Source organism: Oncorhynchus masou, chromosome 12 (assembly GCF_036934945.1).
Source record: "Oncorhynchus masou masou isolate Uvic2021 chromosome 12, UVic_Omas_1.1, whole genome shotgun sequence".
Lineage (NCBI taxonomy): Eukaryota > Metazoa > Chordata > Actinopteri > Salmoniformes > Salmonidae > Oncorhynchus > Oncorhynchus masou.
In genome coordinates this window covers 80,504,337-80,522,619 of record NC_088223.1, presented here as the reverse complement: position 1 = coordinate 80,522,619, position 18,283 = coordinate 80,504,337, and the positions used below count along the sequence as shown (strand labels likewise).

The 18,283-nt window shown below is 42.1% G+C and overlaps 1 protein-coding gene across 5 annotated transcripts; it reads right to left on the bottom strand.

Annotated features, from left to right (window-relative positions):
• Positions 1-5,948: 5,948 nt before the first annotated feature.
• lrrc32 (leucine rich repeat containing 32) lies at positions 5,949-16,879 on the bottom strand. 5 transcript variants are annotated; one of them, XM_064982137.1, is made up of 3 exons: positions 16,571-16,879; positions 15,269-15,365; positions 5,949-10,624 (listed from the first exon to the last, which is right to left on the bottom strand). In XM_064982137.1, the coding sequence occupies exons 1-3, from the start codon at positions 16,702-16,704 to the stop codon at positions 8,702-8,704; spliced, it is 2,154 nt and encodes a 717-aa protein (XP_064838209.1). In that variant the 5' UTR covers positions 16,705-16,879; the 3' UTR covers positions 5,949-8,701. The 5 variants fall into 5 exon arrangements, with proteins under 5 accessions (XP_064838209.1, XP_064838212.1, XP_064838213.1 ...); XM_064982140.1 differs by lacking the exon at positions 16,571-16,879 and adding an exon at positions 16,387-16,561; XM_064982141.1 differs by lacking the exon at positions 16,571-16,879 and adding an exon at positions 16,394-16,561.
• Between the last annotated feature and the right edge of the window lie 1,404 nt (positions 16,880-18,283).

Genomic DNA, 18,283 nt, shown 5'->3' with positions numbered 1-18,283 from the left:
GGGGAGGCAGGGAAAGGGGGATGGGCTTTCTGTACCCAAAGAGGGCAACGTCATGACATACCACCCCTGGTGGTTTGGATCTTGTTTGTCCTGCAAGTTACAAATCAACATAAAATCATGAACACATGATGTCCTGTTTGTAGATCATCATTGCAGTCCCCTCTGGTGGTTGAGCTTGGTAGGCTTCTCTGAAAGCGGAGCAGTCCACCACAAGGATGGCAGTTGATGTCCGGTTGGTGTGATGTACCTTGGTAGGCTCTCTGACAGCGGGGCATGCCGCCACAAGGATGGGCCATGGGTGTCTGGATTTGGGGTCGCCGTTCCGGACCCGTAGTCTGGTCGTCGTCCAGACTGGAAGATCTGGGCAGTAAATTAGGCAGATGTTAACAACGCACACACACTCATGAAATATATGTAATTACATTCATTCCCCAATGAGCGGCGTTGTGGCACTAAGTGATGGTTGTATGGGTACTTTGTTTATGGCTCTATCACTTCCTAAGTGTCAAAGGAACTCTACCGAAAAGGAATGAAAGCATAAACAAAAGATATACAAATATAGTTCTCACACAAAAATCAACTGATTGGACTGTATTCTATATACGTCCAATGTTCTGGCAAAATGACTATCATGGCATTGTCTCTAATGCCATATCTAGGGTTTTCCTACTTGGTGTGTTGCTTAGGCACTATCCTAAGTTGATAACTAAATGATAAGTTTACAGCTGTAAGGCACTAGTTTTGCGCAGTCTACAGGGATGACCTGGTGAGTGCTGTAGAGTCAAAGACCTAGATGTAAATGTTCAACTTTACTAAGGCTGGTATTTTGCTTGGACCCTTAAGTGATCCTAGCATAAATCCTAATTGGATGTTCTGTTGTGCATGTGCGTTTATGCTTACTTGTTAAGGGAAGAAAACCAAGTATCCTGGCAGATTACAACTTGTTCAGAATGAGAATGAGAATGTGTCTGACGTAGTCAGGTAATTTTCAGGTCAATGCCTGGAGGTCAGTCAGAATTGGTGTCGAGGGAGTCTAGTAGTCTTTTCTACAAGTCACTGTATCACTGTGTCTTCCACTATCGTAGTGGTGATAGGTATGAAGTCTATTTCATAGCTATGTTATCCACGGAGGAGCTAACCTCACGACGGAAGTACTCTTTAAGTATTGGACCAGTCGTACGTGGTGTGATCATGCTTAATGACTTCTAATAAGTTTCCTCCTGAATGAAGGATTCTATTTATTAGAGACATGTGTGTTAACCATTGGAAGAGTGCACTGGAGATTCCCTTCCACGCGCTGCACTCTGAGTGACTCCTATGTCGCTGTTGTCAAGGGTAATTTGATTGGTTAGGTCTCTAACCTTCTTACTGATTGTAGCTGCACTGACTGTTGCTGGTATTGGTACTGGTGCTCAAAGGGACCAGTTATCCTACCAATTTATTCTGAAATATTATACTACCGGAACACATGATTGGAGCCTTTTACTAGTTGTATGGTAGTTGAACCTACACATGGCAAGGAATGATTATTGTTGCCATTTGTTTTGGAGGTGGACAAGTCCACTGGACTTCCTTTATGACCAGTGTGGTACACCTCAGTACTATCTTAGACGTGTTCTAAGATAATCCCCGTCTAGGGGCCTGTCTGCTCCTCACTGTTCTCATAGGGGAGTTTACAACTAGATTTGTTTTATGGTCTGGCGGCAACGTACGGTGTTGTCCGTAGTCTCGACCCCCCCCCCCCCCTCCCCACTGGCCTCGATGAGGCTCATCATGGGTCTGGGCTACTATTCCCCCCCTTTGTGTCTTGGGACCCCCCCACCAGTGTGTTGTGCTGGTGTCCGAGGCGCAAACGAAAAGGTCGGACCCTATATACGGGTTGTCAGCGGCCGCATTATGAGAATGGATGTAACCTTTCAACCAAATCTCCTGGTGTTTGTGCTGCAAAACGCTCAGTGGCATGTCAGTCACCACCACGTCCGCGTGTGGCAACCTCTTCAGTACCTGCGAACTGAGACGAGGATATCGGTCTGTGATATCGGTTTTCCAATCCATCAATGGGAGTAACCGATCCATCAAGTCTGCGCCAAGTAGCAGGGTTACAGTTTCGAAGCTGGTGACATACACAGGGTGAACAAGCGATATGTCCTTGAAGTGTAGTTTCAGCATGACTCTCAATGTGAGAGGCGAGGTAGTCTGAGTGACCCTTCGAAGTGTAGTGTCGCATCGTTCCACTTTTAACCAACATTTAGTTGACTTCAAAGCCCGTTTGAGATCATTGAACAAGGTTTGAGAGATGAGTGATATTGTCGCACCGGAATCAATTAGCGCATGAGAAGTTAAGCAGTACTCTAGGACTGTTTCCAGGTATGGCCGTTTAGATTGATGGTTAGTGGACATATTCCCCACAAAGTGGAGTGGTCGTCCGCAACGACGTGATGTGCCATTTCTGTTCAAGGTGGAAGCAGATTGACATTTCCGATTTTGAGTGGGCTTGGCTTTAACGAGGCGTTTGACCTTTTTCTTCACTACCTTTGTATCAGAGTCCATAGACAAAGCCCGGGGGCTTGTTTCTTTATCAAGCGGGCCCTGGATAGGGTCTTGAATGAGAGCGGGAGAAATTTGAACTTTAATGTCCTTACTATGGGTGTTAATTCCTGTGGACCTGGTGTCCGGTAATTCCTCGTCTCGTCCTTGTGATGTATCCTTTTGGCTTGTTTGGGCTCTGAGCGCCGTACTCAGATTATTGCATGGTTTGCTTTATCCGTAAAGCTTTTTGAAATCTGATACAGCGGTTGCATTAAGGAGAAGTGTATCTAAAGTTTCATGTACAACACTTGTATTTTCATCAACATTTATTATGAGTATTTCTGTAAATTGATGTGGCTCTCTGCAAAACCACCGGATGTTTTTGGAACTACTGAACATAACGCAACAATGTATACTGAGATTTTTTTATATAAATATGAACTTTATCGAACAAAACATACATGTATTGTGTAACATGAAGTCATATGAGTGTCATCTGATGAAGATCATCAAAGGTTAGTGATGAATTTGATCTATATTTCTGCTTTTTGTGACACCTCTCTTTGGCTGGAAAAATGGCTGCGTTTTTCTGTGACTTGGCTCTGACCGAACATAATCATTTGTGGTGCTTTCGCCGTATTTGAAATTGGACACTGTGGTGGGATTAACAAGAAGTGTATCTTTAAAATGGTGTGAAATACTTGTATGTCTGAGGAATTTAAATTTTGAGATTTCTGTTGTTTTGAATTTGGCGCCCTGCACTTTCACTGGCTGTTGTCATATCGATCCCGTTAGTGGGATCTCAGCCCTAAGAAGTTAAGGAAAGCATTATTCAAGACCACAAAACTGGAACTATCGTAAGACATTACATCTGACTTATGAGTAACATCTGAATCAAGGCACTATTTACATCTGTTAAATACACACTCACCATTACTTATACATTTGGGGTCACTTGGCAGAAAGTAAAAGCTTTAGTGTGGCTTCAATAATTTTAACACCCTCACTAATATGTGAATCATTTTGGTCATCGACTGCGGGGTCCTAACTCCCAGTTGTGGAAAAAGTATACAAATGTCATAGTTAAATAAAAGTAAAGATACCTCAATAGAAAATGTTGCAAGTAAGAGTGAAAGTCCCCCAGTAAAGTACTACTTCAGTAAAAGTCTAAAAGTATTTGGTTTTAAATATACTTAAGTATCAAAAGTAAATGTAATTGCTAAAATATACTTAAGTATCACAAATATAAACCATTTCAAATTCCTTATATTATGCAAACCAGATGGTACCATTTTCTTGTTTTTTACATTTACGGATAGCCAGGGGCACACTCCAACACTCAGATATCATTTACAAATGAAGCATTTGTGTTTAGTGAGTCCGCCAGATCAGTGGCAGTCGGGATGACCAGGAATGTTCTCTTGATAAGTGTGTGAATTGGACCATTTTCCTGTTCTGCTAAGCATTTAAAATGTAACGAGTACTTTTGGGTGTCAGGGAAAATGTATGGGGTAAAAAGTACATTATTTTCTTTAGGAATGTAGTGGAGTAAAAGTAAGAGTTGTCAAAAATATAAATAGTAAAGTACAGATACTCCAAAAACAACTTAATTAGAACTTTAAAGTATTTTTACTTGAGAACTTTACACCACTAACTCCATCCGTGACACAGATGCACTAGCATTTTCCTTCCAAAATCAAATACTGCTCCCTCTGATAGCTTCCTGTACCAAATGCTTGCTCAGACAGTAAATTACCTAATTGCCTGTCCTACTCATGGGGGGCCTATAAGTCACAGGGCCCGAGGGCCGAGAGGGAGGAGGCCCTCATTAGTCTGATGGTGAGCCTACTTAGGCCTCACACACAAACAAACACACACACACATACACATGTATCTATGGCACCAGTCTATAAAAGTGGCCCTGCAGTGCAATCCACAGGGGCCCTTTGGATCGGGGCCAGTGTGAATAATAACATAGAAAACTTACCCTGCTTTCTACTCTAGTGGTAAGTAGTTGCTCCATTAACTTATTTTGGGACTCCGGGACTTCAACAGTTTGTGTTTACCTAAACACACTACTTAGCCCCAATCAGACATAGAGCTGTCAAGCCCTTGTAGTGCTCATGTTGGAAGAAAGGTGTAGTTTCAATAAATCATCAAATGGTTATTGGTGAGGTAATGGTAGAGTACATGTAACCCAATAATTAAGGTAACAATTTATTTAGGTAGTCAATTGGTAGATGCTCTACAGACTAACAGTAACATTTCAATTATCTCCTAACCCTAACCCTTATTCTAAACCTAACCCTAACTGTTACCTTAGCAAGCAGTTGCTTATCAACAGATAGTTTGTTGATTGTATGAGAAAAATCTACAGATGGAAAATCTAGACTATCCAAATAAAGTATGACCATATATAACCACTTTTGTTTCTTTGTACCTTTCACTGGCCCAGAGTTTGGAATTTACCTCCAAAATCTAACATAGGAGTTGGTTGAATTTATTTTAATTAAAAGTGTAGTCTAAAGTTCAACATTCACCCTAGGCTTTGAGAGAATGCACAAAATAAGTTGTGCACAGTGCTCATTTGTGGTTTAGGATAAAAGAGGATAATGTTACTGGGATGATCCCTGTGCATGCCACATCCATGAACACTTGCATTGTTTCACAAATACCCCAGAGACAGTGGTGCATCTTTAACACACACACCACTGGTGTTGCTGGGTAATCATGATCACTTTTGATCACGACAGACTCTAAACACACTATTAGAAATGGAATCTTGCACCACATCTTTTCACCAGGCTTAAAACCACAGTGAGAGTTTAATAAGAACACATCAAAAGAATGAAGCAACCCAAAACAAAACAGCACAACAGATCTATAGTGGTCGGTCCATTTGGAAATGTTGGTCTTTCCAGGCAGACCTGCATGCGTCAGCCTGCATCCAATAAGTTGTCAGTTTATATATCTGTGTCCTGAGGTATTTCCTGTGAGCCTGCATCCTGTTATGAGGGGTCAGAGGGGGCTGCTGTATGGCTGCTATCTCAGAAAATCTCAGTCCCTTAAGTTAAAAAGAAAGAGATGATAGAGCAGTGTTCTTGGTGGAGAATAGTAATACACTGTGCTATCTGTGCCCAAGGAAACCAATCAGAGAGAATTTGACTTGCAAGAGCATATGTTCTATTATTAAGCATCTTCCCAGAACCATGGCAGGATTACAATTAATGCCCCAATCTTATCTGCTTCAGGAAAATGAATTATCTGGGTCATGTTCATTAGGGCATGCAACAGACAATGTTTAATAACTGGGATTTTTTTTGTTGTTTCTGGGGGTTTTTTCCATTTAGTGTCAAATTAACATGATCCCGGTTAGTTGAATAGCTCCTGAAGCTCACAATGAAAACAAAGACAACAGATTCTGATTCACAGATCATTTACTTAAGAAAATACAAAACAATATAAATATATATATTTTACCGTAGTTCAAAATAGATCCATTGTAATATCCTTCATATGCTGTACATGTAAAAGTGGATAGATAAAACAGAAGTAAGGGTGCAACTTCAATTTAACATTGCATTAAACTGTATGTAACATTGTCAGTAACATTTCAGTACGTATGAAAGTGACATAACACCATCATAACCATTCTCCATTTATGCTAATATCCTTTCTTTATTAAGCGAAACATACACAGCCGTATCTTTGATTAGCCTGTATAAGCATAGCATCCAAACTGAACCGCCAGTCTAGCGTTTTGCTACACACACGTGTGGCTTAAGATATTCATGACCATGACATTATATTATATTATTGTCAATTTATGTAAAATGTTGATCACTGACTGTTGTATGTGGTGGATGTCACTTCAAGCAGCAGATTACTTATTTTGTCATATACATTAGTTTGACCTTTGACGGTTTCACTTGAAGTTCAGTCATGTGAGCGGGCAAAAGCAGCAAGAGGGTTACCCCAAATGCAGTACTGTGACTCTGCATGAACAGTGAAAAACAGGATATAACTTTGCTTGTCGTGCTATCTCTGGAACAAATATCTATAAATATGGTTCAGGTCATATTTCCCTTGGCTTGTTTTTCTTGTTTAAAATAGTCCTACCATTAACAAGAAGATAAGTAAGGAACCATATCCTTCCTTCTATCACATCCAACTTAGAAATACACTATAATAATGATTTCAGTACGTATGCAAAAATGCCCTATGTAAAAGGCAGAAAGCAAACACATCATGCAATGAACTCTCTACACAGTTTGGTCTGTCTTTGGTTGTCACTTTGTCACTTCTTTGTTACTTTGCTTTGTTACATCACTGACCTGTTGGGGCAAGTGTTCCATTTGCGTAAGGCTTAGGACAATTCTAGTCTGGGGAATCTCTAGTGTTCATGATTGGTCTTGTGGGCTAGGCCTACGCAGATAAAGAGGCCAAGATCTCTGTGAGAACAAATGCAACATGGATAGCTTCCCTGTGAATAACAAAGCAATCTTTCTTCAAAATGACATTGATTGTCTCAAATCCATGCATTTACGTGATTTTGATTGATCATGGAGATGCTGGTGGAAAAAACCTGAATGTTACGCAGTCAAGGATTTCAGTCTGGCATGAGTTCACTGCAACGATGATTAAGGGACCAAGCCTATCCAAATTCCCTGTGAAGAAAGCGTGGGGTTGATGTTTGCTCCTCTCACTCTGCTCTGTCATTCAACCGACATAGGGAGAAAACCTCGAGCCAAAGGCCAGATTAGAATGCATTAAACAAGGCTTTTGTTTCAGTAAAACAAAACAAGTCCTCCTATCTGTTAAAGCCTCACTAATCTACTATATCATTTAACTTATCAAACCGGTAATTTGACTTGACAGCCTCACTCTGTATGGTAGAAACCAGAGAGGATTTCTGGGGAAAAAATGTTTTTGACTAATGCCCGTAGCAAGGTAAACCCAGCATTGTGAAATTGCAAATTATTATTTAGTATGGGCTTTTGCAAGAGTGAGTTTATCAATAACAGGAAAGGTATCTGCGGTGCCCTACAAGCTGTGAAAACAAGCTACATTATTTTCTGTCGGTGTTCCGACAGTACTGCTTCCTTTGGAGTTATTGCTTTAATCCTGTTTTGGTTCCCCCATAACACCCCTGTCTCTACCAGTGAAAAATACAAAAATACAGCAACGAAATTAATATTCACTGCAACTCCTCCTATAGGAATTACCCACAGGAGGAGAAATGATTCATGTCTATACAGTACATCCTATTCATGTCCCACAAATAGAATCTGTAAATTCTACAAAACACTGATTGAATACTAAAGTAGTGTCACATTAATCTATTCTAAAGAACTGCAGCCATGACCTTCACACCCTGTGGTTTCATAATGATTTGCTGATATATTGAGATTAATTGAAGAGAGCTCTCCACTCTGCCATTACATGGCACTGATGGGCATGTTTGCATTATGCGCTCCCCACTTAGTGTCATTTAGTCTATATAACAAAAATACCTTAGTCAAAAGCAGGTTAATAATAATAAAATAAATCTACAAATACAATACAATTAAAGTGCAAACTACTGCATTGAGAAAAAGAGGTGTTGGTGTATGGCCATAGGTTTGAACCAGCAAATCTAATGCATATCAGCTGACCCTGTGCAGTCATTAAATAATGGCTACATTTCTATATACTGTATGTGCATATGATAATGATATAAAAAGTGACCACATTCACCCTCGTGTTTCACATAACTGTATGTTATTAACGAGAAGAAGAAAAGAAGAGAACAACACTTTCTATTTATGCAACTTCTATAAGCCACAACGTGTCACCAATCTGACCCCAAATGAGTCACTGTGCTTCGGTTGATCAAATCTGTACTGTCATTGACGTAGTTTCCCTCTCTCCAATAAAGTCCTATTGTTGTGGTAATTGTTTTTGTGTATTTTTCTTTAACTTCACAGGTGAGCTGAAATATCTAATGGAGCCATTTCCTTCAAGACTTGGCTCCCATGTTCCAGAACTTAGCACATTCCCTCCAAAATTAAGAACATTTGGAAATGGTGCACACTTCACATTGAAAGGCACCAACAGGCTCTGGTTTTCTCAGCCTAGTAGTCTCTGCGAGGAGACATGTCCAGCATCTCTTTGTCCTCACAGGACACTTTCTTTAGGCCCTGAAGCTGATGTTGAGCTTGCGCCTTTTGGGGTGGCACACCTTGGAGAGCACCACCAGCACTGCTATCAGCACCAAAGCTGTCACCACGATGACGATAATGCTCACGCTCTTACTGTCCAGCTTCTGACACTGCTCTTGCGTCACACTCCCAACATTCACCTCAACTGGCTCCGAGTTCTCTGTGTACTGGCAGGTTACTGTCGCAATGTCCGGGATGACCACATCGGAGTGCTGGAGCATGTTGAGGAAGCGGGGGTTGCTGCAGCAACTTAGAGGGTTCGAGCCCATATAGAGGGTTTTGAGCGTCCGCTCCAGGACCAGGACTGTGTTGTACTCCAGGGTCACCAGGTTGTTGTTCTGCAGGTTCAGGGACTCGATGGAGGACTCCTTGTTCCAAAGGGGGAGAGTGGTCAGCTTGTTGGTGGACAGGTCCACAAATTTGAGACTACTTAGCAGGGAAAGGTCCGTGTTCAATTCTGGGATGTGGTTTTCTCTCAGGGAGAGATTAGTTAGGGAGGTCTCCAAACTAGAGAAAGCATTCTGGTGAATGTCCAAGCCTGGGTTTAGGGACAGGTCCAGCAACCTGAGTGGGGTGCCATTGAAGGCATATGGTGGCAGAACCTCAAGATTGTTTCCAGAAAGGTACAACAAGTGCAGGCTTGGTATTGATGTAAAGGAGACACAGCCTGGAGGATCCTGGGAGTTGTGGTCTGTCTGGGGTGATTTTTGCTGTGAAGGGCAGACTTTCAGGTAGTTCTGCTGGAGGTGAAGGCCTCTGATGCTAGGCAATCTTTGGAACGTTCCAGAGTCCATTATGGTGAGGAAGTTCCCTTGTAAGAAGAGTTCCTGCAGTGACCGTAGGGTGTTCTCCCCAAATGAGAGGTTTTGTAGGGCATTGTAACTCAGGTCCAGGGTCTTCAGAGAGTTCAGAGGGCTCTCCTGGTCTATAGAAAAGGCCCCAATACAGTTATTACTGACGTTAAGATGCACAAGGGACACCATGCTGCAGAAGAAAGACATCGGTATGCTCTTTATCTGGTTGTAGCTCATGTTGAGGTACATGAGCCTAGAGAAGTCCTGGTGTCTGCTCATTCCACTTGACTGCGTGTGAGGTACAAACATGTCTCTGAAGTGCTCGAGCTCATCGGCAGTTCCTGTGGTATTGACACTCATCAGGTGGTTCCTAGACAAATCCAGGTACATGAGCTTGTTCCTTCTGGGGAGAACGGGGAAGTAATGGATATTGTTTTCCCTCAGGTCGAGGTAGAGGAGCTCATACTCTAGGTCTGAATCTGTGGTTTGGAAGCACTCCATGCTGTTCTTACTGAGGTTCAGCACCTTGAGTTTGGAAAGGTTAAAGTCAGTGATGCAAGTGATGGAGTTAATGGACAAATCAAGCTCAGACAGATGGAGCAACGAGTCAAATGCTCCATCCTCAATCTCTAAGATGACGTTGTTGTGAAGATCAATGTTTTTTAAGGCCAATGCTCCGCAAAAGGTCTCCTTGCCCACTTTGGTGATACTGTTGCCATTCAGAGAAAGGTTCATTAGTGCTGGGGCTTCACTGAGAAAAAAGTCGGTCATCCCCGTGTACAGGCCATTGCCTGAGAGGTCAAGCCTCTCCACAGCCGTAAGAGGCCCAATGCTGGTTTTCGAAACAGCAAAAACATCCAAGTAATTACTGGAGAGGTCTAGCACTTGCAGATTGGTCATGTCTTTGAACAGACCTGGCTGGATGAACTGGATCTTGTTGGAGTGGAGGTTCAGATGATGAACAGTGGTGTAGATTGCTAGAACTTCTTGAGTAATGTTTTGTAGAAGGTTACGAGACAGGTCGAGCTTTTGAATGCCATGAGGAAGCTTGGCTGGAACGGTCCTCAGGTTCAGATCGTTGCAGTACACGTCATTCTGGACCTGTGAACAGAACAAGGAAAGATAACTACATGAGCTTTGACCTTCACAGCACCACTGCACATTCCCAGAAGACCACAAGTCACCTTGACACTTTACACTATCACAGACCAAACAGACCAGAGTTGTTTTACTGACCATTGTATCTGTGTTCTTGGCAGTCAGGAAGACTGTGAGGCTTGTGGGGATTTCACCTCATAAAACAAGCTCTTATTACCTCGGGATTTTCAGAACGCCTGGTGGACAAAGTATTTTTCCATATTTATTTTAAACATTCAACTATTCACTTATCAGTGTGGCTGGTAATTGAAACCATATGGCATGAGCCCTCTCTAAATACAACATATAAAAAACACACACGCACACACACTCACATAAAACAAAGTGGATTTAGGTTTTTGGCATACTTGTGGTTTTGACGTCACCAGTAAGCATTCCTTAGTTAGTTTTTTGTCTAAAACACAAGCTTTTCTGAAAGAGTTCTTCTGGCTGTTATGAACAAGTGTTCACTTATATGTTTTTGATTAATAACTTCATATGCATGTAAAAGAACTTGCAAATCACAAGTCATACTGTATATCATCATATGATCTAAAGATGTTATAACAGAATGTAATACTGTTATAGAAAGGGAAATAAATTGAGGTACGTACAGCACATTTGTAAACCACCAAGTTTGCTTCCATATATTAAAGCGAATGCACAAACAATTGACTGCATTTAGATATATTCATACTGATACTGTACATTTGTACATCCACTGTATATCAACTGTATACCCACTGTATAATTGTATATCCACTGTTCATTTTCTTACAGCTCTATGCTCACTCTACCTAGTTGTATATAATGTATGCAAACTTTGTTTAAACTCCATAGTCTGTATTCTGTCTCTAAATATTGTCTATGACTAGAAGCACCATATCACCAAGTAAAAGTATGTGTAAATGTACTTGGCGAATGATGGTGATTCTGATTCTATTTCTTATTCTGGACACTGCCATCTCCCTCTAATCTATTTCATTCAAACTGGCACACTGATATCAGTTCTTGCAGTCTAAAGAGGCAATTTCCGGCCCAGTTCCAAATCATCCTGCCTGTTTATACAGTTTTCCCGTCAAGTAGTCAGGAATGCGATACATTCCCAGGACTACAGCAATAGGAATTTCATATCAGATATTGTTTTCTTATGTCTTTGCCAACAAGATCTCACGGTCTGACTTCAGCATTCAACGTTTGTCCAGGGGGATAAATGTCAAACTTGATGGTTAAGTTTCGGCATTCATTTCGGTTGGTTGAGGTTTGGGATAGGGTTAAAATAGAAACATACTCAACGTTATATTTAGGCATCAATTACGATTGGTTAAGTTAAGGGTTAAGGTTTGGGATGAGGTTAAAACAGATTTTTTTTAAACGAGTGCCTAGCACTGGGATTGAACCCGCAATACTTGAAGCCATAGTTTGCGGTTCAAGTCCCTCCTCTATCCTCATCCACACCACCCTAGCAAGCCGCGTGCCTAGTAGATGGTAATAGGCACTCACGTTGGCCCTAGTGGACGGTATAAAGGCATCTCCTGATGTCCTCGGGACATGGACAAATGTTGAATACTGAAGGACAAATGTTGAATACTGAAGAACAAATATTGAATACTGAAGTGGATCTGGTGTGACCTGGCTGATCTCTGCAAATGGTGGAATAAGGAGAGAAGGAAAACACCAACGCACTGTTCTATGGACAGAAAGCAATACCTGAGCCTCTTTTAGTAAAGGACTAACAAAGGACACTGTGTAACATCAGGTCCAGATTGATATTACCTGAGAGAGGAAACATTCCCCCTACAGAAAGCAGCCCTGAGGCTTTCAGCTCGTTAATTTGATCTGTTTGGCTGTGAACATAGAGATGCTTCATCCAAATACAGAGCTAGACCGAGATTACATATTTGTCAACACAACAACAGGCAGAGGAAGTCAGTCAGTATACCCAAGATGCAAAGAAGAGTCTGACATTAAGTCAGAGATTACACATTTGTCAACACAACAACAGGCAGAGGAAGTCAGTCAGTATACCCAAGATGCCAAGAAGAGTCTGACATTAAGTTCAGCTATGTCTAAACACCCACATTAATGTAAGTACTTGGATGATTAGAGTTGAATACACTGCACTGTCTGCAAGTGATTTGAGCCATCACAATCACAGTGCAGAGCTGTGAGGTAATGGCACACGTGCCTCCTCTAAGACTGTAGCTTGCTTTTATCTTGCCTGGGCACATCTACTTATTCTTCTCCATCTCAAAATGAAACAGTGTAGGTGTGACTACTCATGGGTTATGTGGTCACACTGTATGTTATGTTATCTAGTCAAGGACCATATCACCCCCACCCTACCTGACACCCTAGACCCACTCCAATTTGCTTACCGCCCAAATAGGTCCACAGACGATGCAATCTCAACCACACTGCACACTGCCCTAACCCATCTGGACAAGAGGAATACCTATGTGAGAATGCTGTTCATCGACTACAGCTCGGCATTCAACACCATAGTACCCTCCAAGCTCTTCATCAAGCTCGAGACCCTGGGTCTCGACCCCGCCCTGTGCAACTGGGTACTGGACTTCCTGACGGGCCGCCCCCAGGTGGTGAGGGTAGGCAACAACATCTCCTCCCCACTGATCCTCAACACTGGGGCCCCACAAGGGTGAGTTCTGAGCCCTCTCCTGTACTCCCTGTTCACCCACGACTGCGTGGCCACGAACGCCTCCAACTCAATCATCAAGTTTGCGGACAACACAACAGTGGTAGGCTTGATTACCAACAACGACAAGACGGCCTACAGGGAGGAGGTGAGGGCCCTCGGAGTGTGGTGTCAGGAAAATAACCTCACACTCAACGTCAACAAAACTAAGGAGATGATTGTGGACTTCAGGAAACAGCAGAGGGAACACCCCCCTATCCACATCGATGGAACAGTAGTGGAGAGGGTAGCAAGTTTTAAGTTCCTCGGCATACACATCACAGACAAACTGAATTGGTCCACTCACACAGACAGCATCGTGAAGAAGGCGCAGCAGCGCCTCTTCAACCTCAGGAGGCTGAAGAAATTTGGCTTGTCCCCAAAAGCACTCACAAACTTCTACAGATGCACAATCGAGAGCATCCTGGCGGGCTGTATCACCGCCTGGTACGGCAACTGCTCCGCCCTCAACCGTAAGGCTCCTCAGAGGGTAGTGAGGTTTGCCGGGGTCAAACTACCTGCCCTCCAGGACACCTACACCACCCGATGTTACAGGAAGGCCATAAAGATCATCAAGGACATCAACCACCCGAGCCACTCCCTGTTCACCCCGCTATCATCCAGAAGGCGAGGTCAGTACAGGTGCATCAAAGCTGGGACCGAGAGACTGAAAAACAGCTTCTATCTCAAGGTCATCAGACTGTTAAACAGCCACCACTAACATTGAGTGGCTGCTGCCAACACACTGACACTGACTCAACTCCAGCCACTTTAATAATGGGAACTGATGGGAAATGATGTAAATATATCACTAGCCACTTTAAACAATGCTACCTTATATAATGTTACTTACCCTACATTATTCATCTCATATGCATACGTATATACTGTACTCTATATCATCGACTGCATCCTTATGTAATACATGTATCACTAGTCACTTTAACTATGCCACTTTGTTTACATACTCATCTTATATGTATATACTGTACTCGATACCATCTACTGTATCTTGCCTATGCTGCTCTGTACCATCACTCATTCATATATCCTTTTGTACATATTCTTTATCCCCTTACACTGTGTATAAGACAGTAGTTTAGGAATTGTTAGTTAGATTACTTGTTGGTTATTACTGCATTGTCGGAACTAGAAGCACAAGCATTTCGCTACACTCGCATTAACATCTGCTAACCATGTGTATGTGACAAATAACATTTGATTTGATTCGATTTGGTTATCTGCGGTTCAGAGCAGGAGGAAGCAGCATGGCTATAATAACAAAAACTATTGGTTTAATATCACAAGACTCCAATAGAAACATTCTATGCCCCTGGACAATTCAAAAGTACCTGATATACTGTACTTTGGATATACAATACATGAGAGATTTGTGAGAAAACTGCCAAAACTCTCAGATAACAACATCAAGGTATACACTAGCCACTGCGCACAGACATAAATTCAACATCTATTCCCCGTTGGTTCAACGTAAATTCCTTGTAATGAAGTGGAAACAACATTGATTCAACAAGTGTGTGCCCAGTGGATACACTAAAAGCACAGTTTTGCAAATGCTATAGTAGAATATAGATATAATAATACTCAACTATTCTTGGTCAAACTCAAAATGACAATAAAGCATAGGATACACCATCAAAACCGATTACAGAAATATCAGTTATCAGCAATTATCAACACTTTAAATGAAAACCCCATAAAATAAGTGGCCCACAATAGTTATTTATTTTATTGCACATATTTTAAAGCGTTGCAAAAAAAGTGCATTACAAATAAATATATTATTATTATTACAGGGTAGTTACATATTTTACACATAGTTGAAATACTTCTAGTTGGCATACTAGTATACTATGAAAACATTTCAAAAGCCTTTTGATGCAGCAACTCACCATTTGACAGGGGGAGAGTTGGCGTGGGGGACGTAACAAGGATGCTGCAACATCACTGACGATGGCCAGGACCAGCCAGAGGTAGGCTGCCATGGTGCTGTGACACAGAGAGAGAGCACACATGAGTGCAGGAAACACACTGATGGGTTTATGACATGAACTGAGACCTGTCATTTATTCCACTTGCAACGTCATATCGCTGCTACTAAGAATTCATGACTGAGCTCAACCATGCATGTCTTGGTTCATTTGGGTAGGTCCGCACATGCAAGGCTTAAATTGTGATTATTTCTTAAATCATGAGAATGATTTTGTTGGTTAGTTACCTCAATGTCTCTGGTGTCCACTGACCGCCAATAACATTTGCAAACTTCATCAATCACAATATGACCCTACATGAGAATATGGAATACTAAACAATATTACAAAGAATGAGAGTAAGAGAAAGATTGGTTTGCTCAATAAGTGTAATTGCAGTGGACACATACAACATGCTACCATGCTACTATATTTAGTACTTGTTCCTCTCAGGCTTGTTTTTAGTTTTAAGTTTTAAGTGACGCAAAAGGAAACTCCCACTGATCACTCAAGCTGAGATCTAAAAGGTTAATTACTATAGGAACAAATATGGTCTTTAACCAACAACAAGGACTTGTTTTGGTTCTTACAGTTGAAGAGCTGACATTGGATATCATGCATCTTTATTGTCTCACCACAAATAGTTGAAATTAATAGATATTTCTGTGTCATACTGTACCTACAGCAAAAATCAAGACTTTTATTGCATGACTTTTCTTTGCCCTGAACACAATGCTGTCAACATCACTCAGGTAACATAGGAAAATACCCTCTGAATTCTCAGTGAATGATACTCTCCTCAAGATTCCACAATAGCTCACGAGAACATAACACTCCTACCCAGCAAGTACAAAAACATTTCACACATTTGCTCTCATGTATTAATCTGTACACCCATCCACCTCTTTTCTCATTATTTTCTTTACACGTTTACATAGAACATTCCTTCCCCTACTCCACAACCTCCACTGCTAAGTGTATCATTCTCCTCTCCTCTGTCCCTCTGAGGACCATTCTACCATTTTACAATACATTCTTACCATTCACCTTAACCAGCAAGCAACATAATGAGATATTATCCAAAGTCGTCCATAGGTGTTTACCTCTTCGAAATGGTTACTTTCCCATGCAGAATCTTCTGCTCATGCTGCTGCTGCTGTGGTACTCTCACATCCTCACTGACACACTCCTACACACTCTCACACACAGCAGACTACCCCGCACCTTTTAGCGCTGGTCCCGGGCTGACACATCCTGTGAGAATATCCTGCATCATTGTTGTTTTTCCCCTTCTCTTTTTTTTTGGGAAATACCTTATATGGGATTTGGAAGTCCATTTTCTCTGTACTTCCTCCCATATCGCACTAATTTCTCTCTCTCGTATCCTTCCTTCCTCCCTCTCTCTCGCTTTATCAATCTCTTTCTCCCTCTTTTCCTTTGTATCTTTCTTCTTTCTCTCTTTCTTTCCCTCCCTCTCTTCATCTATCGCTCATCAGTCAGAAGAGCTGGGTCTTAATTCTTTGTGGCTTGTCGTTCCCACATGTTGGCAGTTGCTCATTCTGGAACAGCTGTGTACATAGGGAGGTTATAAATTCCTTGTATCTTTCTGTAAACAGTTAGGCATGCAAACATATAAAGTTCAAAAAGCGCTCGGCTAAGAGGCTATTTATTATGTGGTCTCGGTAGTCTCCATGTCCAGCCAAGTTATTATAAACTAACCAGATCGTTATCCTATTCTTCAGAGAAAGACAAACATACATATTCACAAGACGTACACTTTGGTAAGTAACATGTCATTGGCCAAATTTCAAATACTGTTGAAGCCTCAACTGGGGATGTGAAAGATGCACATGCGCATTGCACAGACACACGCCCGCACACACACACGAACGCACATGCACGTCCGCACAAACACTCACCCTTTCCATCCAAAAAGGTGCTGTCTTCTGAAGTGTTGTACCATTCCAGAATTGAATCTCAGCAATATGGTCCTCTCACCCCTAGTTCACATCCAGAGGTGTACATTAAGTGAAGTGAATGTCCATCTGTGGCAGTCCCCTTTGCAGCTTCCTCGGTCCAGTTATATTGAGCACAATGGGGAATCCCATTACATGATATGCCTATCCCAAGGGATACAACTAGATAATATCCAACTTCGATAACAATGGACTATTCAGTTCTATCCATAGTTTACATGTTACAAAGTTACGTCAATATCTGTCATTAACTTAACTCCGTCTTTGAATTAGCTCCACTAAATGTGAAAGGGTGAGCCGTTCTGGATAGGTATATTACCTTGTGAGCACACCTGTTTGAGTGAGAAGGGTGCACCTGCAGCCTTCAATTCAGAGGGTTCCTGCATGTGGGCATTCCTGCATTTGCATCAACCCCTCTTTATACTTCTTTTGGTCCATTTTTAGGCTATATCTCCAGTACATAAACGGGAAGCAGGGACGCTCCAGTACTGTAGATGCAGGTAATGCACCATAACGTTGGATGGCAACCTCAGATAAACCCAACGGAAGAAGAGGAGGGGGCGTCAACAGTAACTAGCTATAGCTAGTACACACCAGTAGAGTGTCCTTTCCCCCAGCCTGTTGGGCACTGTTCTCCCGCAGTTCTGTTAATGATAGCAAGGTCGGGTGATTGGCAGGTGGGAGCAAAGGATACTGTGTGCTAGCCTAGCCAGCTAGTCCTAAGGAGGACTCCGGTACACAGCAGGCTAGCTAGCACACGGTGTCTCGCATGCTGTGTACCAGACCAGCTAGCGGTAGGCGGGGCCGACACCGGTAGACAGTGTACTTCACCCCCACCTGTCGTGCACGGTTTTCTCCAGTACACAGCAGGCAGGGGGTGACACCGTGTGCTAGCTTGCTACTAGCAAACTAACTAGTTAGCACAGGGTGTCGCCCCAGCCTCCCGCCTGCTGTGCTAGCC

Excerpts from the sequence above, each read along its gene's own strand:
- lrrc32 (XM_064982137.1), bottom strand. The coding sequence starts at position 16,704 with ATGGGAGGAAGTACAGAGAAAATGGACTTCCAAATCCCATATAAGGTA. Across the intron at positions 15,366-16,570 it reads CCCGGGACCAGCGCTAAAAG|CACCATGGCAGCCTACCTCT; the intron begins GTGCGGGGTAGT and ends TCTGTGTCACAG. Across the intron at positions 10,625-15,268 it reads AACTCTCCCCCTGTCAAATG|GTCCAGAATGACGTGTACTG; the intron begins GTGAGTTGCTGC and ends TTCTGTTCACAG.